Source organism: Lissotriton helveticus, chromosome 4_1, assembly GCF_964261635.1.
Source record: "Lissotriton helveticus chromosome 4_1, aLisHel1.1, whole genome shotgun sequence".
NCBI classification, from domain to species: Eukaryota; Metazoa; Chordata; class Amphibia; order Caudata; family Salamandridae; genus Lissotriton; species Lissotriton helveticus.
Genome location: NC_136063.1, coordinates 2,066,549,091 through 2,066,575,181, shown reverse-complemented (window position 1 = coordinate 2,066,575,181; position 26,091 = coordinate 2,066,549,091). Strand labels below are relative to the sequence as shown.

At 48.1% G+C, this 26,091-nt stretch overlaps 1 protein-coding gene across 2 annotated transcripts in view; it reads left to right on the top strand.

The window, feature by feature from the left end:
- The window catches only part of THOC2 (THO complex subunit 2), a 1,495,542-nt gene that overhangs the window by 836,015 nt on the left and 633,436 nt on the right, over positions 1–26,091 (top strand). For both annotated transcript variants that reach the window (XM_078688746.1, XM_078688744.1), the window contains exon 23: positions 275–550. In XM_078688746.1, the coding sequence (XP_078544872.1) occupies positions 275–550 (276 nt within the window). The remainder of the gene's footprint in view (positions 1–274; positions 551–26,091) is intronic.

Sequence of the window (26,091 nt, the reverse complement as noted above, 5' to 3'; positions counted from 1 at the left end):
CTAGTAGCTGCTGTTAAAAGATAAATGATTTCTCTTAAATGCTATGGATTTTTATTATTTTGTTGCTGTATTGCTCGGAAACCCTCAACAGTGTTTAAAATAATCTGATGTCTGCCATTTGTTTACACATAAATCGTCATAACTTCTGTTAATATTGTACAATTCTTAACCTATGTTGAACTTTAGGCTTTTAAATATGATGTTACATGTTAATAGAGCTAGATTATGATGTCAAACATGCAGCATCTAAAATAATGCATTTCTTACTCTGCAGTCTAAATATGATGAACTCAAAAAAGCTGAGAAGGGTAACAAACAGCAGCAAAAGGTTCACAAGTATATCACGTCCTGTGATTTAGTAATGGCTCCAGTTCATGAAGCTGTGGTCTCTTTACATCTGCCTAAAGTTTGGGATGATATCAGTCCTCAATTCTATGCAACATTCTGGTCATTGACGATGTATGACCTTGCTGTGCCTCAAAAAAGCTATGACCGAGAAGTGAATAAATTAAAAATCCAGATGAAAGCCATCGATGACAACATAGAAATGGTATGTCATTCAGAAATACTTTTAACGTATATGTTCATTTACATGTGTTAAGAATCTATATTTTAAGTTGGAATTGTATCTATTGTAATGTATATTGGATTTGACGTAACTGATATACAAATGGTTTTCATTACGGTTGACAGCTGATTTACACACTCTGCTTTAACCTACAAGCCCACACCTTTGCAGTATTAATAGTGTTTCTCAGGCCCACACAACTCAGGATGAGATGGGAATTCAAGTCATGGACTGAAGCTATTTCTTTTTCTTTATGCCAATATTACATGTGTACAGATCACCAAGCACACTTAAACTGTTGTTAAAGGTAACAGTTTGAGATTAAAAGAAGTGGAATCTTTTCATTGACCATCTAGTGAACATCATAGGATGGTGGCTGATAAATATGCATAGATATGTATTCCATATGTACTATTGTCTGTTGTGCACTTCTGGTCAGTTTGGTGCAAAACCCCACATTTCACATGTACCTTAGAAAAGTGTGAGTCTTTTGCTTGCAGCTCCACTTATTGAAACAGTGAAGACTGTTCGTTTATCCAGTAATTACTCCATTTTTTCATTAGGTGTATTAACCTCAAAAAGTGTTTTCAAAGTGAAGGTCCTACAAGGATCTGTGAAATGTACCCGGTTCAATACCACCAGAATGTTATATATGTTCTCTTTGTAATGAACCTGTAAGCATTTGCTTATCTTACATGTTTTTGTCACAGATTAGTTTGTTTTCCTCTTTCATCTGACTTTATTACTTTCAGTGTTGTAAAATAAATGCAGAAAAATCCCTGCTAATACAGTGAAAATCCCCAAAAACATATTTTTCCAACATTTTCAATCCTTTTTTCAGCTGCTACTGTAGGGTATCGATTCTTCTTGTGATTTGTCTTGCTACGTCCGCACCATTTGCCCTGCTCTATAATGCCTACTTTTATCTGTGTTACTCATAATACAGGGCATTTGCATTTCTTTAAAGCTGGCAAAATGGCTCCACTAGTTCATTTCTACTTATTTATACAATTTTGTCTGAGTAGAGCAAATGGTATCATCATTTCTTGGGTGATAAACATATTGCGATTAATTTGTGTATTCATAATGCCAAACTTGTGTCCTTTTTATCCCAACACCATGGGGATTCTAAATGTACCCAGGATTTGTGGATTTCCCTAGAGGGGTCTAAGAAAATAGCTCAAATAAAGCTAAATGTGTTTTGGGGGGAAGAAAGTGCTGTGCAAAAAAGTGATTGTCCTTTTTTCCTCAGTATGTCCTCAATAAAACGTTTGCTGTGCTAAAATCACAATCTTCTCTGCTTCCAGGATATATATTGAAAAAGAGGCTCCTCCTCTTAGACTGAAAGCACATTCTCAAAGATTCCATAATAGATAGTTTTTTACCACCATATGGCTTGGACAGATCGCATCAGAGCTCCGTGCGCCTTGGGCGCCTGTGCGTCTTCTCGACACGTACCAGTCACAGAGCCTTTTCTACGCCCAGTACTCACTCGATGACTTGGATCATCGAAATTTCAAGCAAATTACTCTTCATCGACCGAGGTGGCCGCCTCTTGTGCACCCCTTTCCCCTGGGTGGATGAGAATGCTCGGCTCCTAGTGATGAAATGGAAGAGGGAGAGACTTATTAGTAAGTGCCCATAGTGTGGCGCAAAATACGCCTATTCGGTCCAGCGCAACTTGTTTGAGAACAAATATACCCTTCACTCCCAGCATTTATTTTATTTATTTTATGTTCTTATATAGCGCCGGAATCGACCCCAAGAGGTATCTCCACGCTTTTAGGGTCTTCCAAGATGCCAGATCCGTATCATAGTCATAAAAAGCTCTAAATCTTACACAGCCGGAAACAAATAGGTCTTCAAAGATTTCTTAAAGGCATGTAGATTAGTAATTTGTCTTAAAGTAAGGGGCAAAGTGTTCCAAAGAGTGGGGCCCTTATAAGACAATGCACGACCGCCTTGTTTTGCCTTCTTAATCCGCGTAATCTGCAGCAATAATAAGTTTCTAAATCGCAAGGAGCGGGTCGGGATATATGGCTGAAATAATTCAGCCAGATATTTAGGGCCAGATCCATAAAGCATCTGTGAATTACACAACACACTTTAAACTCAATTCTCTGGCGATAGGCAGACAGTGGAGCTTATGCAAAAGAGGGCGTGACGGGGACCTAGGAGGAGCGTCTAATCTGGCCGCAGTATTCTGGACCACCTGCAAACGGCTCAGTTGCTCCTCGTTGGCTGAAAGGAGCAGTCCATTACAGTAGTCCAATCTACTGACGACCAATGTCTGAACCAGTGTTTTCCTATAGCAATCATCCAGGAATGGAAACACACGCCTCAGGAGCCCAATGGTCCTGAAACAGGTTCCCGCCACCAGACTCACATGTTCCTTCAGTAATAACGCCTGGTCAATACGCACCCCCAGATTTTTCACTGTCTGCTTAGGGCAGGGAGCAGCTCCTAAATCCGTGGGCCACCACTCAGGCGACCAAAGGAGGGGGGCTTCTCCAAAAAGCACGACCTCCGTCTTGCTCACATTGCATTGTAAGCAATTGGAGGTCATCCAGTCAGCTACTGCTCTCATACCGGTGGCAAAAGCATGTTTAATTGCCGGTGTCATGGTATGGAAGGGGAACAAAAGCTGAGTATCGTCAGCATACGATACTGGGGTGAACCCATATTCTCTCACAATATCCGCCAAGGGGGCCACATACACATTAAAAAGTGTGGGGCTTAGACATGAGCCCTGAGGGACCCTCTTAGTGAGCACCCTAAAGATCGAATAATGGGAGCCCAGCTTGACTGTTTGTGATCGACCCGAGAGAGAGCTTTTTAGCCAGGCCAGAGCCGAGCTGCCTATTCCCACCTTCTGCAGACGACCGAGAAGAATATCATGTGAAACTGTATCGAAGGCAGCGATAGATCCAACAGCACCAAGATCATGGAACCGCCTCTATCCTGTGTCATTCTGATGGTATTGGTCACGGAGAGGAGGGCCGACTTGGTGCTGTGGTTAGGTCTGAACCTAGATTGAGAATGGTCCAGACCGCCCGCTGCCTCGTTAAACTTAGATAGATAGGTATTCACATGTTTCTCGGTCATCTTACTAATATAAGGAAATTGGGAAAATAGGACGGAGATTGGAAAGGTCTGACCATGGCAAGGCTGCATTCTTTCGAATAGGGTTCACCACCGCTCTCTTCCATTCACCTGGCACATGCCCGTCTCTGAGGGAAAGATTGATCACGGTTTGAATTCCAGGTAGGAGCAGGTTCCCTAAAGAGCCCACCATCTTTGCTGGCAAGGGATCTGAGGGGGGACCCTGTTTTAATTAGACCAACCAGAGAAGTGACTTCAGAAAGAGTAATCTCCGGAAATGTGATAAGTGAGATACTGGCGCACACAGAAGGCATAGGAGGAATAGATGATGTAGAGGAGGAGTTGAAGATACTACTTCCAACAGTCTCTGTCTGCTTGATCTTCTCATATATATATTCTCATGAACTGCTGGTGCCAAAAAACACAGCAACGTCCAAGACAATGCGAAAGCAGCGTTGATGCTTTACAGGAGCATCACCCAAAAAAGTCTCACATGGACAAGTTACCAGCAAGAGAGGTGTCTGTATAATAGAAAACCAAAGCTTCAAGATACCCACACGTACGAATGCCTCCATGTGAGAAAGTGCCATCTTTCTTGCATTGGTATGCCCCCCACTTTTTTCTGAATTGCTGATGGGCTTTGACTGAGTGTACCCTGGGCTCCTGCCAACAAGGTACCCAGGGCCTGTGTTCCTGCCCTAAAACTGTACTGAAACAAAACCCAACTGGCATCTCTGGCCACCTGTCAGCCCCTAGTAGATGGTACCCAGGGCATGGTGACCAGAGAAGACCCCTGAGGACTGCAGCACGCATTGTGCCACCCTCAGGGGCCCTGTACCCTGACACCCACACACTGCCTTTGCAGGCTGAGTGTCTAGGTACAAAGCTAAACAAAGTCGACGTGGCACACAACCCTGTGTGCCATGCCCACTGAACCCACTGCCCTGGCATACTTCAGTCATCCCTCTAGTTGGGTGCCCTATGCCAGAGGTGTGGGCAGAGGTGCATGAGCCCTGTGCCCCTACCGTACCCAGGGCCATTCCTGGGCACTGTAAGTGCAGTGATGCCATTAAGAGTATATGGTGCTGGGAGTTTGTCATTACGAACTCCACAGCACCATAATGGCTACACTGAAGACTAACAAGTTTGGTACCAAACTTCTCAGCACTTTAAACCCGCACTGATGCCAGTGTGGGATTTAATGTAAAATGCACCAGAGGGCATCTTAGAGATGCCCCCTGAAACCCTAACCTACAATCCATGTCTGGGCTGAGTGGCTGCAAAGGCTGCCACCCAGCAGACATGTTGCTGGACCCCTGGGTGGAGAGCCCACCACTCTCCTGGGCCTGCAACAATGCACATCCTGGGCGAGGTGCTAGGTCTCCTCCCCCAGGATGGACAGGGGGAAGCCTCAAAGGCCTGCCGCCTCTGAGAGCTTCTCCAGACCATTTGCTGTACCCAGCAACTGGCCCCCACCAGTTCTAACCCCCAGTCTGGCGGGAAAAACTACATCAGGAAGGGGGGGCTCAGGTGGGGGAGACGGGACGAAGCACGACTCTGGGCTCTGGCCATCTTGTAGATGGGGAGCCCTGTCCAGTCCCAGCTAGGCTCCTGCCCCCCTCCCACAGCAGAGGAGCAGGCTAGGGGGTGTACTCGCCCCAGGGCAGGGACCCATTGGTCCCTGTCCTTGCCCTACCTGTAACGCCTCTAAATGTAGTATTTAGGGGCTCCCTGAACCTTCCTCCCTCACATCCTGATACGGAAAGAAGACAGAAGATCAAGAAGAAGAAGACCCGCTATGCAGCTGCTAACAGGACAACAACACCTGACTTGGTCCCAGCCCTACTGGCCTGTCGATCCTGGAACCTGCTCCTGCCTAAATCCCGGCGACTCCTGCGGGCAGCAACCTTGGCACACCCGGAGGACCTGCCTGTCTGAACCCTCTTAAAGACTGGGACTCCTATCAGCAGAGGCTCGGCTGCAACAACCCCGGGCCGGGACCAACCGAACCAAGACCACGAGGACGTCCCCCCGGCGACTGGGACCCCAAGTCCAGTGCCCAAAGACCCTCCTCGACGAACCAGCCGACGCCTGCAGACTCAGAACCAGGGGCCACCCCAATCGCGACCAGCCGAGGGTAAGCTTTTCCGACACCCCGGCGCCCTACAGCCCCCTGTGCCTCCCTTTGGGGTACCTACCTGTGCTCCAAGATCCCAACTTACCTCTCGAAGTGCTGGTCGCCCCTGGAGAGTCTTCGTCCCCGAGCCTGCAGCCTTTGTTCCTTTTTGACCTTCCCCATTGGATAATATTGAGCGCCCGATTGCTCAAAAGCACCCTGCACCCAGCTGCCCGAGTGCCGCTGGCTGTGTCATCTTTGTCCTATCTTACTCCCCCCCTCCCCCTTGCCCTGAGCAAGTGACCAGGAGCCCAGCTCCCACAGCCACGTGGCCTGCTAGCCAGCAGCCAGCAGCCAGCAGCCACCAACCGAAGGCCCCCTTTCCCTCATTGGATATCATTGGGCCTACCTACCTCTCATCCGGCCGGCCCTGCACTGCTGGGGCTGAACCAACAGTACTTACCTGACCCTGGGGGACCCCTGAGTCTATGCCCAGAACCTTAACTTCACCAGCCAAGTACTCATCTGGAAACCGGTAACTAACTCACCTGCCATTGGATAACACTGACCCATTTTAACTCAAAGTGTGAAGTTTTGAAACCTACAGATATTCATCTAAAATCAGCCAAAGTCCGAATTCCGAAGTACTCACCTGCAAGCCAGCGAGAAGCCAGTACTTTACCTTGCAGCCCAGTACTGAACCGCCAAAGTTATCCTTACCGGTTTTACTAGTAATCTGTATATTCTCCATAGGAACCCATTGTCTGCGTTTCTATGAAATTTCTTCTAAGTGCCCACTTTTGAAAACTTGAAATATTCTTTAAAAATCGTACGAACTACTGAAACATAATTACCTACCTGTTTTAAGTTCAGAACCCAGTGCTGGCCCTAGAAGCCCAGTACTGGATTACAAAAGTAACGCGATCATACTTTACCTGCAACCTGAATTTTCTCCCATTGAATAACATTGCCAGATTGTCATTGAAAAGTGTGAACTTTTAAAACAGTTTTATATTCATGAAAATTCACCACAGTAACTAAAACGTTTTTGCTAACTCGGTTTCAGCTTCGACCCCAGGACTAAATCTAACATCTAGAGTTAATCTTAATGAGTATAAGCCAGTACAAATCCTTTTAATTGATTTTAGGCAACTTTTTTCTTTTTTCTTTCCACTTTAAATCTTTTTTTGTTGTTTGATGTTTCATACACCTGAAAAACTGTTGTATTGTTATTCTTACATCATATGAAAACCATTATATTACAATACATTTATATATACAAATCATACATCTATTTCACATTTACACATCTTCCGTAAAGAACAAAGTCTATTTGCATAGAAATTTTTCTTTTGGATATGACACTTTTTTTATCCAGAACACAAGTTATCTTTCAAGTGTCCTATCTTTTCTATTGATGTTGACTGGGACCCGAACTTTCTCGGTCCTCGAAATGTCCTGTTGATTATGGTCCAATATAGGGTCGGAGATATTTTTTGGTCTCTTATGGAGGAACAAGAAGATTTGTTTTTTCTTTTCTCAGCTGCCCAATTGGGGTCAGTATTTCTTTTTCCTCGGATTTCTCCAAGCCTCTATCCGAACTCTGCCGACGCATTTCGACCTTATGTATATTGGACCAGGAATTTCAAATGTATAAGGTCTTCCTCAGGGCTCTGCTTTTGATATTGTAGGACCTCTTATGTACCTATAATTGTAATGGAATCATTTTAGTGTATATCTTGTTTAAATTGCTGTTATCTTGCAGTCTCAATATTGGAAAAAGACAGACATTATACTCACATATCAATGATGACGTACCCTTGCATCTGTTCCACATTTTTTTATATCTGTTAAAATCAAAAGAGTGTAGACAGCTGTGTCAGTGACCTTCCTCTTTTGGGGATCTATGTCCTACTTTTCACAACAAAAAATCACAACTTACTTAGATTTGATGTATCGCCGTTTTTGTTAAATCACAATGGTTATTAATCCGACCGTGCGTAAGGAGGCACAGAGATTCTGTTTCTCTTAGGTCCGTGCTTTTTATTGTTTTCAGCGTTCAGTACCTAAAGTGAAATAAGTACTTGTGATTACTATGTGAATACAAATCTAGTCTTCGCTCTTTTAGCGAGCTGTCTTGTGCACTTTGCACCTTTCCATGTTCTATATGGAGCAGAATAGCCCTTTCCAATCGTTGTCAGCTGGTTCTTTAAAGCTTGACTTAACTGCGCCCTCATTTTTTTATGCTTTCTCAAAGCTCGTTGCATTTTTTGGCCCTGACAAATGCGACCTGTTGCACGCAATGTTCTGCTGTTCTATATTTCGCTGTGCTTTAGTGTATGGTTTCTATCTTAACAGAACATGACTTTACGCTCCATACTTGGTTATATCATATTTTTTCTTTTTTCTTTTTCGGCCCTATTTGCATTATCTGCCTCCACGGAGTTTACTTGGCGCCTGTCAGGTACGGCCCTGCCAGCTGGCCGTACCTGACAGGGCAGCTCACGCCCAGGAACACCAGGCCTTCCTCCGATCCTCGGCGGCCCCTCCAGACACACGGCACTGTCCAGGAAATGCGGCTCTGCTCCCAAGCCGCCCGTTAATTGCTCCGCAGAGCCACCTCCAGATCTGGACTTTCAGTTGCGGCGCGCTGCGGCCGCGGGCGCCATTTTCCCTCCTCCGGCCGCTCACCTGCAGGGAGCCACAATCTTCCGTCTGTCTTCCTCAGCTGCAGGAGTCGTACGCCGCACCCCATGATGGCGGCAGCACCGTGCCCCCGTCGGCAGCTCCCCAGGGTGCGCTACTAGTCGCGGACTTCTACGAGCGGCGCTCCGAGGCAGCAAGCGCCATTTTCTGTCTGCAGGATGTTGAACCCAGGGCAACGAAGGTGGCCAAAGACCCCTCGAAATCGGCTCCTCGCGCCTCCAACTGCCGCCATCCAGCTCCACAGCACGAGCCGGTAGGTGTCTTCACAAGTGCGGGTGTTTTGCTGCTTTATGCTAGCGCAGCTTCCCTAGTGTGCGGCCATCTTCCTTGGCTGCAGGCCACGCCCCGACTAAGATTTTTAAAGAGCCACATTTTTACTTTCCGTACTGAACGCAAATACAAGCCTTCCCCTGCTCACCTACTTTATATTAAGGCTAATTCTCTGTCGGATTGCTTAGTGGTCACAACAGCTAGGAAGAGGGCAGCTTCCCAGAGTACAGGCGATGTCTCTCCAGCAGATAAGGAGAGCATACGTATCATTAAGGAAGGCACACGCGCAGCAGTTGACCATGCTATTCATTGGCGCATTGCAAACTCGTTGAGCTTGTTCTGCCTTTGTAACAGAACTACCTGAGATCCGATGGAAAAGCTGCTAAAACACTTTCCTGACCAATACAGAAGGAGGGGATGAACTGATTAAGGAGGGAAAACAAATTTTAAACACAACTAGTATCTGAAAGAAACACGTTAGTTATAGATTCCTTACCTTAGAATTACCCCCAGGCGTCAGACTGGATCCGGAAAGTTTTTTCGTCCACAGTACTTCTGTGCATTTTAGATGGTGGCGTCTGTCGGCTCCGCGTCTGTCGTTGTCATTGTGGTCGCCGGGATGACGTTGCGGTAGCTACTTAGACGCCAACCTTGTGCGCTGACGTCAGTTCTGTACACGAGTTTCCACTTCAGAAACGCAGAGCCGTGCAAGACACTGACCACTGGTGCACAAAACTAGGGCCCTGAAAGGACATCCTTAACCCTAGAAATTAGTTTGCAGAACGGGGAGGATGGGTGGAGCGGTAAGAATCTACAACTAACCTATGTTTCTTACAGATATATTGTTACTGAAGGTAAGTAACTTGTTCATCTGAAAGAAACAGTTAGTTATAGATTCCTTACCTTAGAATATATACCCCAGCAATACCAACCCCGGAGGTGGGTCTGCAAACCTATATCACACCAGAAAGTCCCGGAGAACAGAACGGCCAAAGAAGCCGTCTCTCCGTACTTGATTATCAAGGCAGTACTGTTTGGTAAAGGTGTGCAACAAAGCCCACGTAGCTGCCTGACAAATGTTATTCAGAGGAACTGCTCGTGTCAAAGCAGTAGTTGCTGCCGTCGCCCTGGTGGAATAGGCGCGCAGCCCCACTGGAGGCTCCTTCTTTGCAAGAGAATAACAGACTTTGATACACAAAACAACCCATAGGGAGATAGTCCGCTTGTGTTAGGCCCGACCTTTTTTGGCTCCACATAGCCAACAAAGAGCTGGTATGCCACTCAGAACTGTTTTGTGTGATCCAGGTAAAAGGAAAGCACCTGTTTTGGGTCCAGACGGTGGAGCCTCTCCTCCTGTTTCGATAGATGCTGTGGCGGAAAGAAGGTGGGAAAAGTGATGGTCTGCCAGAGTTGAAAGGCAGTTACAACCTTGGGCAGGAAGGACGGACGAGCCCTGAGAACCACCTTGTGCGGATGACCAGACAGGAACAGATGCTTGGAGGAAAGGGCCTGGAGCTCACTCACTTCCTGACAGATGTAATGGCTAGCGACTACTAGCTGCAGATTCCTTAATGTAGAATTATCCCCAGGTGAGAGGCTGTATCCGGAAAACCTTCTTTTTTTTTTTTTCTTCTTGCCTCAGCAACTCTGCGCGCTGGGGGCGGCACAAAGGAATAACAGTATCCCAACAGGTATGAATGGAAAGGCAATTTATATTGCATGCACAATGCATTACAACGGTCAGAAAAAGGAGACACTTATTCACAGGGATTTAAAGTCAAAAAATGATCTTTAGTTTCTTGATATTTAAGTCATAGAAGGACAATTTCTGCCACAAAGATTATATACAGCACACAATTAGAGGATTCAAATGACAACCGATAAAACTTGGTGCTCAATATATACAAGTGATAAGTGGCAACGCAAGTGAAAAAGGTGAACAGCGATAAACGGCGCAAGGTGAGCAAAGTGAAATATATATACAGTGACTAGCTCAACATGTGACAAGGAATCAGTGACTTTATGTTGCACAATTCACAATTTTTAATTGGAGTCACAACAGGATGCGCCTATAATTTGCGCTGTGGAGTCGACGGCGTTTCGGTCCTTAACGAATGTGGACCATCTTCAGGACTGGGTTGTCTCATTTGGGGTGCTGTCGGGAGAGAGGGAAAAGGGTTAGGGTCCTGGGGGGGTGGTCATAGCTCAAAGATGGCAGGGGGACAGAAGGAGTAGGGGGTGGGCGGAAGGGAGTTGCTGGGGCAAAGGAAGTTAACCTTAAGTCACCACGGAAGCCGGCAGTCGATGACATTGGTATGTATCGGCCCATTTTGTAATTACACTCAGCCCACTAGATAGTCCAAAGAACCTTACGGGGGTAACAGGACTAATGGTAAGACTTATACAGGGCTATCCAGCCCTTAGGTACACCCGTTGACGTGAAAGGCGCGTCATGCTGGTTAGTGGGACGGATATAGAGTCACAATTGGGAAGGAGTCCAGTCTGACCGGAAGGGGAGTTAGTACAGAGCATCCACCCGCACACGTGTGGAAAAGGAGCACTGAAGACCGAAGTTCGATCTTACCTGTAGGCGGGTAGAAATATGGCCCTGATCCGAGGATCCGGCGGGGAGTCGTATTTACATCTAGGTTCTATGAGGGGAAAAGACCGGTCATTATATAAGCCCAGCCCCGCTGTGGTCACGAAAGGCAGTTCTAAATCATATGTAAAGTACCTGAATCTTCTAGATGGACCGGTACAAAGTCACTTCGTGAACGCGGTAATTAATGGAGCAGGGAACCTAAAACCGAAGAAATCCGTCAGGGCCCGTGATGTGCAAGAGTGAAGAAAGTAATTCAGAACAGGGCTAGTGTCAGCTTACCTGAAAAATTACAGGAGCTGATCACGTAATCAATACGGGTCGGCGAGCCAGCCAGGGGTCAGGAAGCCAACGAGCAGCGTGTGTATCGCAAGCGAGATCAAACGCTGACTGCAAGGGGAAAACTACTGGGGGGAGTGACTGGGGGGAGGGATCGACGGTCAGTGGGCGTGAGTGGGCGTGGCTGGGAAGGACCCTATCTCGATAGAATGGAACAATTTAAGGGGACATTCTGCCCTAAAGTCGTCCGCGGGCGTGACGTCACCGAGGTCAAGTAAGCCCCACCCAGCGCACCGACATCAGTTTGCTTCTTTTTCGCATGCCACGCGGATCTGCATTTCCTTGCTCACCTGTTTTCAGGCCTTCCCTCGTTTGGTGGGAACTGTGTGCAATGCTTTCGGGCTTTAAAACCTGTGCGAAGTGCAGGGCTCAGATGGAGGCCTACACTGCAGCTCAGCAGGCCTCCCTGCGCCCCAGCCCTCCCCCTAGACTTCCGTGGTCCCCTCGCCTCGCACGGGGCTGGCTGTGGAGTCCCCAGCCGATTCGTCCCCAGCGCCGCCAGGTGCGGCTTCAGGAGCGGGTGATGTGGTGTCGCCGAGGTGTGGCCCTTCAGGGTTCCCCTCTTTAGCCCACGGCGCTCCCGCCTCGCCGCAAAGCCTCATGGGGTTCCCTGTGGCGTTGCAGGGGGTCGCCGGGACTCTGGGCTCGTCCCCGGGTTCCCCTCGATCCTCTGGACAGGCGGTTGCTTTCCTGGAGGCAGAGCTGGAACCGGTTCGGAGCCAGCGGCTTTCTTTCCCGGGGCATATGCCGCCTCGGGTTGAAGCCGGGTCTGGAATCACCTCTCTGCGTCCCTCTCCACCGGCGGTGGGCCCCTCCCACCCCGCCCTTTCCTCCTGCGCGACAGGTGGTACTGAAGGTGGATTCGACCCTTTGGGTGGACGCGTCAGCGGCGGACACTCCGGCGCCTGTTGCGGACTCTCTGACGTCGGCTCGGCGTCGGCACGCCGATTCTTCCCCGGATGCACCTTCATCTTTGGACGATTGGTCTCCTCGTCTGTTCCTCGCCAGAGTCCGGGCGACGCCTTGTGGCCTTCTCTCGGGTGCCTTCTGGGGCTAGCTCTTCCCCGTCCCCGAAGCTGCGAGTCCTGGGACCACTGTTCAGCCCCTTGCGTGGGGCTGCTTCTGCGGTTCCCCCGTCTTCTCTAGAGGCCCCTCAGGTTCCCCACTCATCGGTGGGGCTCCCGTCCCTTCTGTGCGGGCCTTTCCTTCCTCAGTTAGGGCGGCTCAGCTTGCATCTTTCGCCCACGGAGGACGTGCTCTCACGCTTGCGCTGCCCTTTGGAAGAGAGTGTCGCTTTTGTCTGGGCTATCGCCACGGCCACTGGGATTCTGCAGATGGGTCACGCAGTCGAGCCGGTGCCTCATGACCATTTGCTGGAAGTTCTCCACCAGGGCTCTGGTGGGGGGGGGAGCCTTTGCTTCCTTTTGAAGCTTTGCTCCATGATTCCCTTTTGGGGGCGCCCTGACAAGGGGGACCCGTGCCTCTGCCACTGCTTCGGCGCCACCGCCCGGCTCCACATGGGCCCACTTGCCTTTCTTCCCATCCTTCTGCCCAGGGCCCTGTTCTTCAGACTACCTTTCCGTCTTTGCCCTCAGTGTTGCTCCCTCTGTCATGGGAGGTTGGTTAGACTCTTGGGGGCATAATGACTTTGCATCTTCGAGCGCCGCTCTGTGGTGCTCAACACGCTCTGTGTTTTGGCTAGGGCTAACTCTGCCCTCTGGGATTCCACGGAGTCCCTTCTGCCCGCATCTCCGGGGACGGTGCGGTGGCAGCCTTGCGGAGCCATGTGCTCAATGGTCGCGAGTTGGCATCGTTTATCCTGCGCTCAGCTCTGGATGTCGCGGACTCCGCCGCCGGTGCTATGGCATGTTCTGTTGCCCTCCGCCGCCATGCCTGGTTGCGGGATGGTGTCCTCCCAGAAAATATCCGGGAGAACTTGGATGATTTGCCCTTTGATGGAGTCCTGCTGTTTAACACCCACACGGATTCTGTGATTCAGCAGCTCCTCGCGGGACTCCACCCTCCTCCTCCTCCTCCCTGAGTTTCAGTGGTCGGTACTGGTGTGTTCTTTGGGAGCCGTTTATCCCATCGCTCCATTGGAACTCTGTTTTCCGTTGCCGTCTGGTTTTGGTTGAAGTCTGCCTTGGTGGCCTTTTATTGGCCCTTCTGCGCGTTGGTTGCTTGCACGGCCTTTCAGCCTTGTGTTTTTTTTGCCTCCTGAGGTTCTTGTGGCTCCTCTGGGTCACTGGTGTGTATGAGTTTAGGTTGGAGTGCGCCCTCGAGGTCTTGCTGTTGCCCTCGTTGTGCTTTGGCTGCTGGTTCAGCCCTTCACCTTATTGGTATGTCTTGTTTTGGCTGCTTGGTAAGCTGCCTGTGGTTCTGTCTACGGGCCCCTCTTCGTTCTTCCTCTGCTGCGGGGTTTACCTTTAAGAGGTGTTGTAAGAAAGTGGCTCTGTATATACTGGACCAAAGTAAGGTACAGTGTGCACAGAGTCCACATTCCCCAGAGGTTTGGCATAAACTTGATATAGATATGCATAATGACCCTGTTGAGGAAGACTTCTTATTTGACACCTTCCCCACTTCAGAAAAAAGTGTTAGAACACTTCCCATGTTAAAAGGAGTTCTGAAACATGCACCTGACATATTTAAGGATACAGCCAGGGCACGGGTAATCAACCCCAGAATAGAAAAGAAGTATAGGACAGCTCCTACAGACCCTACTTACATCAGGGGACAGTTACTACTAGACTCATTGGTAGTGGCCAATGCATGTAAACGGGCCAACTCCCAAACAGGGGAAGCACCTCCCCCTGATAGTCAAAAGCATCAGGCAAAAGGGTAGCAGCACAAGCCTCCAACTCATGGAGCATTGCTAATACACAAGCCCTACTGGCTTGTTACGACAGGGCGCATTATGATCAACTCGAAAGCCTAATGCAACCCCTGCCTGAGCCCTTTAAAGCACAAGCTAATGACCTCATACAAGAGGGAAAATTTATAACAAATGCCTCCATCAAATGCGCGCTTGACGCAGCAGACACCGCAGCTAGGTCAATTAACACTAGAGTCCTAATACGCAGCCATGCATGGCTGCGTATTTCCGGTTTTAAGAATGAGGTGCAGTCCACCATTCTTAACCAACCTGTCAATCAAGATTTTCTATTTGGCCCTGCTGTCGACACCATTATGGATAAAATTAAAAAAGACACAGAAACCGCAAAATCAATGAGGGCATTGCAATTTCAACAACAGAGAGGCTCCTTTCGGCGCTCCTCATACAGGGCAACTACACGAGGAAATACCTTGCAAACATCTGCCTCATACAAAAGTAACACACAAGGTTCCTTCACCAAGAACACAAACAGAGGAGGTTATGGGGCAACAGTAACAAGGGAAGAGGACGTGGAGGCAATAACACCAGAGCCTCCACTGCCATGAAACAGTGACTTCATTACGCTGCCTCCAGACCACATAACACCGGTCAGAGGCAGACTCCAACAGTTCCTACCAGTCTGGCACGCAATTACCACGGACAGGTGGGTGAGAGAAATTATCCAGTTTGGTTATTGCCTAGAACTGACTTCTACACCACCAAACATACCACCCAGACATCGTCCTATGTCCACGGAACACATCACCCTGATCCAACAAGAGGTGAAATGCATGCATCCATAGAGCAAGGGACAGGAGTATACTCCCTATACTTCCTTATTCCCAAGAAGGACGGCTCCCTCAGGCCAATATTGGACCTCAGACCCCAAAATCAATCAATATATACTATCGGAACACTTCCATATGATCACACTACAGCAAGTGCTCCCGTTGCTCCAACAAGGAGATTTCCTAGCAACACTGGACCGCAAGGATGCGTATTTTCACATACCCATCCATCCAGCCCACAGAAAATACCTCAGGTTCACAATAGAAGGTCAACATTACCAATTCAAGGTTTTGCCCTTCGGGGTTACCACGGCTCCAAGAGTGTTTACAAAATGCTTAGCGACAGTGGCAGCACATCTCAGAAGGCAACACATCCATGTGTACCCCTATCTGGACAATTGGCTAATACAAGCGAAATCGTACCAACAGAGCGCAGCACACACATCTCAAACACTTCAGTTGCTACACAGTCTAGGGTTTTCTATCAACTACCCAAAATCGCATCTGCAACCGTCCCACACACAGCTGTACCTGGGAGCCACTATAAACACCTCCGTGGCAAAAGCTTTTCCAAACTCAACAAGGATAGCCAGCATGCAGATACTCATTCGGAAATTCCTGCCACAACACACTCTGCCAGCTCGAGTCTTTATGCAGCTCATAGGCATGATGGCCTCCTGCATATTCATTGTCCCCCATGCCAGACTTCAAATGCGCCCATTACAAGAATCCCTAGCACGGCAATGGAACCAGGCTCGAGGACAACTAAAAGACCTAGTGTTGGTAGACCGTCGCGCTCACAACTCTCTGCAGTGGTGGAAACCACAAAACCTTTCCAAGGGGCGACTGTTCCATGAGCCGGTTCCACAAATAGTACTAACAGCGGACGCATCACTGACAGGCTGGGGGGCCCATCTCCTTCAATACACAGTACAATGGCTCTGGACAAACAAACAGAAAAAGCTACATATCAACCAACTAGAATTGCTAGCGATATTCCTAGCCCTGAAAGCATTTCAGAAGTACTTGTACAGCAAGACGGTGTTGATCCGGACGGACAACATGACCGCAATGTACTATATCCAGAAACAGGGAGGGACACACTCTCCACAGCTGTCCCATCTGGCACAAAGCATATGGAAGTGGGCGATTCCCAAAAACATTTTTCTCTTAGCAGAACACCTTCCAGGAAAGGACAATCAGATTGCCGACCTGCTCAGCAGGCACAGCCAACAACTACACGAATGGGAGATTCACCCCCAAGTTCTCCAGCCATTCTTCGAACAGTGGGGTCACCCAGAGGTAGACCTGTTTGCCACAAAAGAAAACTCCAAATGCCAGTACTTTGCCGCCAGGTTCCCACATCCGTTGTCACAGGGCAATGCGATATGGATGAACTGGTCAGGCAGATTTGCGTACGCTTTTCCCCCAGCACCGCTGATCCCGCTGGTGGCACGCAAACTGCGGCAACACTCACTCACGCTAATCCTAGTTGCTCCCACATGGGCGAGACTACCGTGGTACACAACGTTCCTAGAACTTTCAGTAGTTCCTCATCAAAGACTGTGCCTTGCTCCCCATCTTCTAACTCAGAACCATGGAGAAATCAGACACCCAGATCCCAATCAGATGAACCTAGCGATCAGGCTCCTGAGGTCTTAGAGTTCGGATACCTTAACTTGCCCCCAGACTGCATGAACATCATTAGGGAGGCAAGGCGACCAACCACACGAGTGTGCTATGCAGCTAAATGGAAGAGATTTGTTATTTACTGCAACAATAACCAAATCAACCCATTAGATGCTTCCATACAAAACATGATATGTTACCTGCTGCACTTACAAAGATGTAACCTAGCAAACTCTTCTGTACGACTACACCTCGCTGCTACAGCAGCATACCTTCAAAACAGGCAACACCTTTCACTGTTTAGAGTACCAGCAATCAAAGCCTTCATGGAAGGTTTAAAAAGGGTGATCCCTCCAAGACACCCCTCCTCCCCAGTCTGGAATCTAAATATAGTACTTACCAGACTTATGGGCCCTCCTTTCGAACCTCTACACTCATGCGAACTACAATTCTTAACGTGGAAGGTTGCATTCTTGGTTGCCATTACCTCACTCAGAAGAGTGAGCGAATTACAGGCATTAACAATCCAAGAACCTTTCATGCAAGTACATGCTAACAGGGTGGTTCTTAGAACCAACCCTAAGTTCATGCCTAAGGTTGTATCCAATTTCCATATCAACCAGTCAATAAAACTGCCAGTATTTTTTCAAAATCCGCAGTCAGTAGGTGAGAGAGTCCTACACACATTAGATGTGAAAAGAGCCCTACTTTATTACATAGACAGAACTAAATCATTTAGGAAGACAAAACAACTATTTGTTGCTTTTGCACCACAACAAAAAGGAAATCCTATTTCAAAGTCAGGAATAGCCAGATGGATAGTTAAATGCATTCAAATATGTTATCAAAAGGCAAAACGCACTTTAACCGTCCCCCCAAGAGCACACACTACAAGAAAAATGGGGGCATCCATGGCTTTCCTAGGAAATATTCCTCTTGAAGACATCTGTAAGGCAGCCACATGGACCACAATACACACTTTCACAAAACACTACTGTGTAGACGTGCAAGCAAAACAGCAAGCTGCTGTAGGCCAGGCTGTCCTCAAAACTCTTTTTCAAACTGCTGCAGCTGGCACAGGTAGCCACCGCTAGAGGAGATACTGCTATACAGTCTATGCACAGATATGAATTCAGCAGCCCACATTCCTCGAACGGAATATGCTACTTACCAGTATGCATCTGTTCTTGGCATGTAAGGCTGCTGACATTCATATCGCCCGCCCTCCTCCCCGGTGCCTGTCGCAGCTGCAGCATTATCTTTGGCATGGCCATCTCTTACTTTCCTATCTCCATCTCTGCCACAATGGCGAAAAACAATCTGAGGATGGAGAAGATGCCCATGCGCACTGTAGTCTAGGGGAGGATTCACCTATCTCGTGATACTTCGAAGACTCTTCCAAGACAACAAAGTGCAATCATCCGGACCCAACACTAGGCGGCGATCTATGCACAGATATGAATGTCAGCAGCCCTACATGCCAAGAACAGATGCATACTGGTAAGTAGCATGTTCCATACCGAAGGTAAGTAACTTGTTCTTTTCACATTTGTCTGCACCATTTCACACATCCTGTATGAGTTTGATGGTGGGTCCCTTAGAGTGGCACAATACATGGTGCAGCCCTTTGGACCCTCTTTAGTACCCATGCCCTCGGCACCATTTACTAGGGACTTACAGAGGTGCTAAAGGTCTTGCCAATTGGGGAACAATTAGGCGGTTATCTTGTTTCAGAGAAAGAGCACTGGCACTGGAGACATGGGTGTGACATAGGCCCCCACAGCCCCTGGGTTTCGGGCGGCCCTCGAGCTCCAGCGGCCCCCTAAGCGCACAGTGCAGTCATTGACCGACAGCAGGGTTCACTGGGACGTAGTTTTCATTTTATTTTCCAGTCCCTACTCCCATCATAATAAATTAAATGGTGTGTTGCGCCGTTTGCAGTTGAGTGGTCTTTAGCCAGGGTGGGGTAGAGCTGGGCTGGAATTTACCATGCCAATCGCTTAAACTCTTGCCAATGCGAGACCTATTGCATTGAAAATGCTTGTTTTTTTTTACTCCGGCTACTTCAACTACTGCATAAGTAAGAGGGAGGAGCGATATAGGGGAGGCGGAAGAACAGCTTGAATGGAATAGAGGGTCAATTTAAAGGAGGAGTCCAAGAGGAAGGACTATTTCAAAGGAAGAATACGAACAGAAGCTTGGCTGGAAGTATCTTTGGAAGAGGTTCAACAAGCAGTGCATCGTCACCGCCAAAGGCCTGAGCACTCCAGACACATACCGCTTAAAAAGACCCATTTGACACAGAACCCACCACCTGGCTCCAGAACAAAATGTGCCCGCGCTGAGCGCGCTCCCTCCAGGCAGCCCACTGGGAAGCCCGCAGAGACCGCACCCGCAGGATCTGCTCTTAATGTCAAGAACAATGAGCCGCCTCTGTGCCCGGAATACCAAAGCGGCTGACCTTCCGGGCACAGAGGCGCTCATCTGTGCACACGAATGACCTGCTCGGCACTATGCACCCATTCTCCGGCCCTAACTGCATAGTTGTAAATGAAGATATTCGCTATGCTGCATAATGTACGTTTTGATCTTCCAGCAATGGATGGAAAGAGATCAAAGTATAGGTGATATATTTAGGCCGATTAAAGGGTATTGCTGGCCTCCCTGTCAATAACAGAGTATATCGGAACAAACGGAGTCATAAAAAAGTATTAAAACAAATAAACTGAGCGCTGTGTCCCTGAAGCGGGCGCCGGCTCCGAATTAAAGTAAAAACAAATAATAAATAGAGCGCAGTGACCCTGAAGAGGGCGCTGCGCTCTGAATACAAGTTAAAATAATAGAGTGTGGTGTCCCTGTAGCGGGCGACGCTCTCTGAATTAAAGTAAAAAAATAAAATAAACAGAGCGAGGTGTCCCGAAGCGAGCGCTGCGCTAAGCATGCACATACAACAAAAAAAGCAGCTGCTATTGTCAAACGAAATAATGCTCACCCACTAGATAAAGCATGCCGTGTAACGAGCGAAGTAAAAGGTCCAGTCCTTATGTGCAGCAACAAATGGAGACCGGGCGGTACCAAGATGCCTCATAATGAATCGGAAGCCAGCGTTTAAGGACAGTTACACAAGCCAATTACAAATATGGGAGGCTCACACAGGCCTTTAACTGGCCCATGAAGGTGCCTTGCGGCCTAATCTAATGCATCTACACCTCTGGGACGCCCCTTTGTGCCCCTGCCATTCCCCGGTGAATGTAATGGCCCCTGTCGAGAAGTGCAAGAGCTCAAGCACCCACATGGATGCTCTTTTACAACCGAGGTAAGTTGCTCTGTTACACTTGGTTTGCAGTGTGGTTTACTCAGCGCCTTGCCAGGGGCTGTAAGTGCTAATGTTTTTCTCAATCTCTCTTAATTTCTATTTGGAGGGGGCTGCTTTCATTCAGGTCCCCGGGGCGGGTGGGGTGTAGGCGGGCCTTGTTGCGTTGTGAGACTAGAGCCATAAAACTGTTACCTTACAGCGCAATATTGGGAATGTATTGTGAGCCTGCATGCAGCCCTGTGAGTGCATTGGATTGATGTTTTTTTAAATGGGTCCAGTGACTCCAAGGGAGGGGGTGGTGGTGCGAGGTTCCTATGGGGGTTGTGATGACATCGCTGCTTTTTTAACTCGGGTGGATATTGTGCATCTGAGAATGTTAGCCGTTTTTGACTTGCAGAAAATCGGTTGTTAATATTCGCACATGAGTATTCATAGAATTTCTTGTGATTTCCAAAAAGGCAGGGCATTTATTCCAAGATAAGAATCAGTCTAGGAAGCAAAAGTCCTACTTTTTTTTTCTTTAATTAATGTAAGGTGATGCAGTACTTAAATGAATGCGTATCATTATCTTACTGCAGTAGCCAATACGAGATGCATGATTTAAGACTAACATGAAGAAATGCCGGACAATTCTAACATTCCAGTAGAATGAAGATCGAAAACAAAATTACTCATATTTTAATAGATATCAAGTTTACATATTTTGTACATACAAAGACACGAACGTGGTATATGATTTTACAGGTGCTGTTGAAGCTTTGCATTTCACAAGTTAAGAACGGGATCACTTAACTCCATATTACCCAGAAAGCACTGAGTTGTAGAATGAAAGCCCAACATATGTTTAACAGATCACCAGTTGCTTACAGTGGTATAATTAAGCGAATGCTTCCGTGGTCAACCTGTAGGCCAAGTTCTTCTCTTGGGTGCAGATAGTCACTGGACTGAGTGAGATCAGGGCTGGCTTTAGGGAAGTCCGACTGGTGCCACCACACCAGGCACCAAACTCAAGGGGGGAGGTCGGTGTTTTTATATCTTAAGGGTCTAAAGGCACCTGTTTCAGAGTATGTCTCTCCAGCAATGTTCAGGCAACAATAAAAATGTCAAGTTAACTCTGGTAAATAATGTACCTGCTGGAGAGAGATTGGAATTTTGTTAGTGGCACTTTTGACTCATTAAGTTGCGCAGAGGCAGCTGTGGCCCGTCTTTACGGGTGGAAGGGCCATCAGCCAGCCAGCAGCTAAACATGCGCTAAATGTACAGGCTCCTTGCTGCCTGAGCCAAACTTTGCCAGGCCGAAGATGTCACACCTCTTGTGGGCAACAAAGACAGTCACATTGGGTGCCAACAGCACTAAAGCCAGCTGAGTGAGATGTATTGGTTATGGGTGCCACAAGTTTATATTTTTATCATATGTATATTTTGTTGGGTTACTCTAATTTAGGCCCATGTACATGACTGACTTAGTTGGTGAGATAATTTCGACACTGCCTTTTCACTCAATTTAGACATTTGTAACCTTCCCTTTTCTTCACTTAGAATGCAGTACATTTTTCAAAGGGATTGAGAAGTCCTTCTCTTCTGATCATAATTTTAGGATACAGCCCACCAGTCAAACCTATACTCTGGCTCTACGTTCTATTATGAATTATTATTTTGCCATCCTCGTTTGCACTTTTTCTCTTTTTCCGTTATTAGCATGAGGTCGCTAGTCCAACTGGCTGACTCATGCTAAATTGGATATAGTGGCTAGATTTTCCATATTTTCTGCAGCACCTTCATTGGTAACACCGCTTTGAATGCTCTTTGAATGCTGGGATGTGAAGTCTCACAGTTCCAAATACAGGTGTAATTTCAGCACTTATACTCACTAAAAAGACAAAACTAGCTGATGGTGTTGCACACTACACAGGCCACTAAGCTTATATTCATATATTTATATGCAACTATTTGTCAATAGTACTGAGTGTTACCTCTGCATATACTGAAAACGATATAAGGGGAGACGCAGCGCTTAGCAGATAGACTGTGCCACTAACCGCGAGCCCACAGGCAAGGACTCCAACGACCAGGAAGCCGCGGGGGCCGGCAGGAGCCCGCCCCGACCTTCCTCCTCCCACCGGAAGTATTAGGGGGAACTACTTGGCTCCGCAGCGCGGACGAGCGCCAGTCAAAGCCCGGTCCAAGGACGGGACCGTTTGAGGCCGTTCGAGGACGGATAAGGACGGGACGGGGCCTCCCTCTTTCGCCTCCGTCCTACAGTTACACTCAAGGTCAGTGCGAAGAAACGGCAAGGGGGCCTATTGACTGGGATTCTCTTTGTGATTCTGTGTAACAAGTATTTCACTGCTTAAACAATAGCTACTGCAAACGTAGGAAAGGGAAGAAAGTCAATCCCTGGCGGGTCATTTATAGGGACGCTGGACCAATTTCTTATTAGGGCTTCATCTATGCTGACCCATCAAATTGAGATTGTGGAAAAAAGGCTATCCCTGGACCCTAATTGTGACAAAAGGTCATCTTTGGGGCACTTGGCGCAGGTACCATCGCCTAATCAGCCAGATTCGCATCAGTCACAAGTACGGGGGGCCGCCACTGAGGGATTGCATCAGGTACAAGTGGAAACTAGACCCTCAGGCCCTATAGCAGGGGCGGTTGTTCCTGCACCCCCTCCTTCGCCCGACGCTATGGACAGGCTTGATTCTCCTGTCCCCCCTGGACTATCAATGAGTAAATACAAACGTGATCTGCCACCAGCTCTACGAGTGGTCCCCAACCGGTGGTGGCTGTGACTAAAAGGAAGCGAGGGGATTTTCCACTAAACAAGAGGAAAGCCAACATGCAGAAATGCAATAACGCTGTGGAGGGTCAAGCGCACATTACCACAGAAAGCTCAGCTAAGGATCCAGATACTGATCAGCGCTTGGAACTAATGCCTATAACTTCGCCAAATATAAATGTTACATCGTCACACGAGTATGGAGAGGAGTTTTGGGTAAAAATGGAAAGTATTTTTGTAGAGACTTGCCGCCCCTTACATGAAAGACTAAATGACATTGAGAATAGGGTGTCGCGCCTGGAACGTTTCCAACCAGCAACTGGAGGGGAACGGGGGGCTGGTCAAACTACGCATGTTAATGTACACACTACACCAATGCATACAGGGAGTGTCAATGCCACCTGTAACCCCCCTGCTCTGTTGGCAAATAACTTAGATAGCCAAACGCTAGAAGGTATCCTGTTATCGGGACAGCCGACGCAGCGTAAAGAGAACTGCACAAATAATCTGAGGGGGGAGTAGAACGTCTCTGTGCTAGAGGGGTGGAGGGGTATCCAATCACCAAGTTCTACATATGGGGAGTGGAGGCCCGAATCCCTCTGGTACCGGGTCGAAATGTTTGGATCTCCCCCCTGAGTCCGCCCCGTATGTTATAGTTCTTGCGGGGGTTCCAGCTTTGGACCGGGGGAAAAGGGAGGAGTACAGGGACCTTAAAAACAAATGCACGCACTGGCTAAACTATAACAGGCCATTACCTCCCCATGTATCAAGTGAAATTATTTTTGCCCGACGTGTTGAATGGGTGGGGCCGAGGGTGAAAAACATCAGTGGAGACTGTGTAGTTGTGAATTTTAGAGATAGGAGGTGGTGGATTACATCACTAGGTGGGGCCTATGCCACTCAGGCACACAAATCCAAACATTACTCCTGACCTATTTCTATCCAACTCCTGCTGGGGAAAGAGGGCAACAGCTAAAGAATGGCCACGCTACCCATGAAGCTAAGACCCAGGACACTCAGGCTCCCTGGTTGGGCTATTACAACCAGTCTCCTAGCTGGGACCTGTTTGCACTGAGTAACAGATTCAGTGTCCTAGATCAGATAGATTGACGGCAGATTCCACCCCAGCGCACCAAGGAGAACGAGGTTGCCCAGAGTATGGACTATAGCCACCATGAGTCTTTCAGGTGGCCTATTAAAGTATCTAGTCCACACGAGGGTTGGATAGCTGGGATGGACCCAGAGAGTGCCGCCAAGGGAACGAAGAACGGTAGCCGGGGGGTGTGTCTAGAGACTAGTATTCCCTGTCTAGCCAGCCAAGCGGTTGCCACTGGCGCAGTGTGCCCGGTGGCAATGGAAAGGGCATTTGTTTCAGAGGGCGGTGGGACCAGCCAAAACTGTAATGCAAACAGTGTGGATGCTCTGGCTATTTTAGGACCTATTGTAGATCCATCGGTAACTGAAACTAGTGAGGGCGAGGCAAAGGATATTATTAGAATTCTCTAATGGAATGTGGCGGGAATTAAAAATAAACTGAAATGCACAGAATGGGGAACATTTGTGGGGGAAAGCGATGTTTGCCTTTTCCAGGAAACTTGGGCGATGCTTGATACACAAATGCGGGGGTATTCCTCCTTCAGTGTATACCGGCAACCAAGACGGGAATCGGGAGACCATCTGGGGGTCTAAGTATTTGGGTGGGCACCCATCTGGGGGCCCAGGCTGTCCAGATCCCCACTGGGTCTTTAGATGTCTAGTGCGTCTTGCTTACATTCCCAGGAAATAGGCAAACCGCTCTTATAAATGTATACTCCCGACCAACCCTGAGTGGGAGGGAGTCTGTCACTATAGATCAGCTCAGGCAGTTCATTCCAACTCTTGATCCGGCCATTATTCAAAATGTGGGCGGTGATTTCAACTGCCAGTTTGAGCCGCTCACAGATGCCATTCAGGGGGATATAGAGGATGAGGACTATATCTGGCATATTCTGGAACCACAGATCAAGGTAGTTAGAGCTTGGACCCCACTAGTATTGCAAATTAACTCATTTATACTCTTGTCCTCCCTTAGAGCATGTAATGGGAGAACAAAATCAGATAGAACTGGGCGTATGACATTCAACCGAGAAGGCAGTAATTCCATTTTGGACTATATATTAGTCGAAGATAGAACTTGGAGAATGGTCTTGGACTTCAAGATTTCTGAAAGAAAAGACAGCGACCACAACCCCTTGGTTATGTCGTTAAAACCGGAAAGCATGGGTATTCCAAAACCAGCCCCTAATCATAACTCTGCTGGTCTCCTGCTTCTTTTAACCAACAATAGGCGGAGAGTCAAGTGGCCAAAGATAATAGATTCCCCAGATAAACTTGCAGAGGTGTACGGAAGGATTTTGCCTAGCCTGAGTGATATGGGTGAGGTTCTGGACAGAGATAACAACCCAGGGACTGGGGACGAGCCCCGGAAAATTCCTCTGGGGCTCATCCAGAGTCTTTGATGTGTTTTGCCCGGTAGGAAGACCGAAGACAAACTTAGACGTAGGTAATCCCTGGTACAACGCACATTGCAGGAAAACTAAGAAAGACTTGCTCCTTGCGGTCAAGTCAAATGATAAAACCAGGATAAAGCTCTGTCGGCGCATATACAAGCAGGCCATACAGAGGGCGAGAAAAGACTGGGAGGCCGAAAATTGGGAAGACCTTAGAACTGCGCTCAATTTCAAAGATTTCAAAACTTTCTGGACAATTGTCAGTTGTGGGAGCAGAGCTAGCACTGTGGCCAACGAGCCCAATATAGCCCTTCAGCCTGGGAAGCACACTTTGCGGCTCTGTATTCCCCCCAGGGCGATGGCCGCCCAGAGAGTTCTCTCCCATGCCTCCCCCACGAGTATCGACTGGAGGGGGCAGGGGAGATTACACTGAAGGAGGTAAAGCAGGCGATTCTGAAGCTAGCCCCAAATAAGGCCCCTGGCCTAGATAAGATACCGGGAGACCTATATCGCTC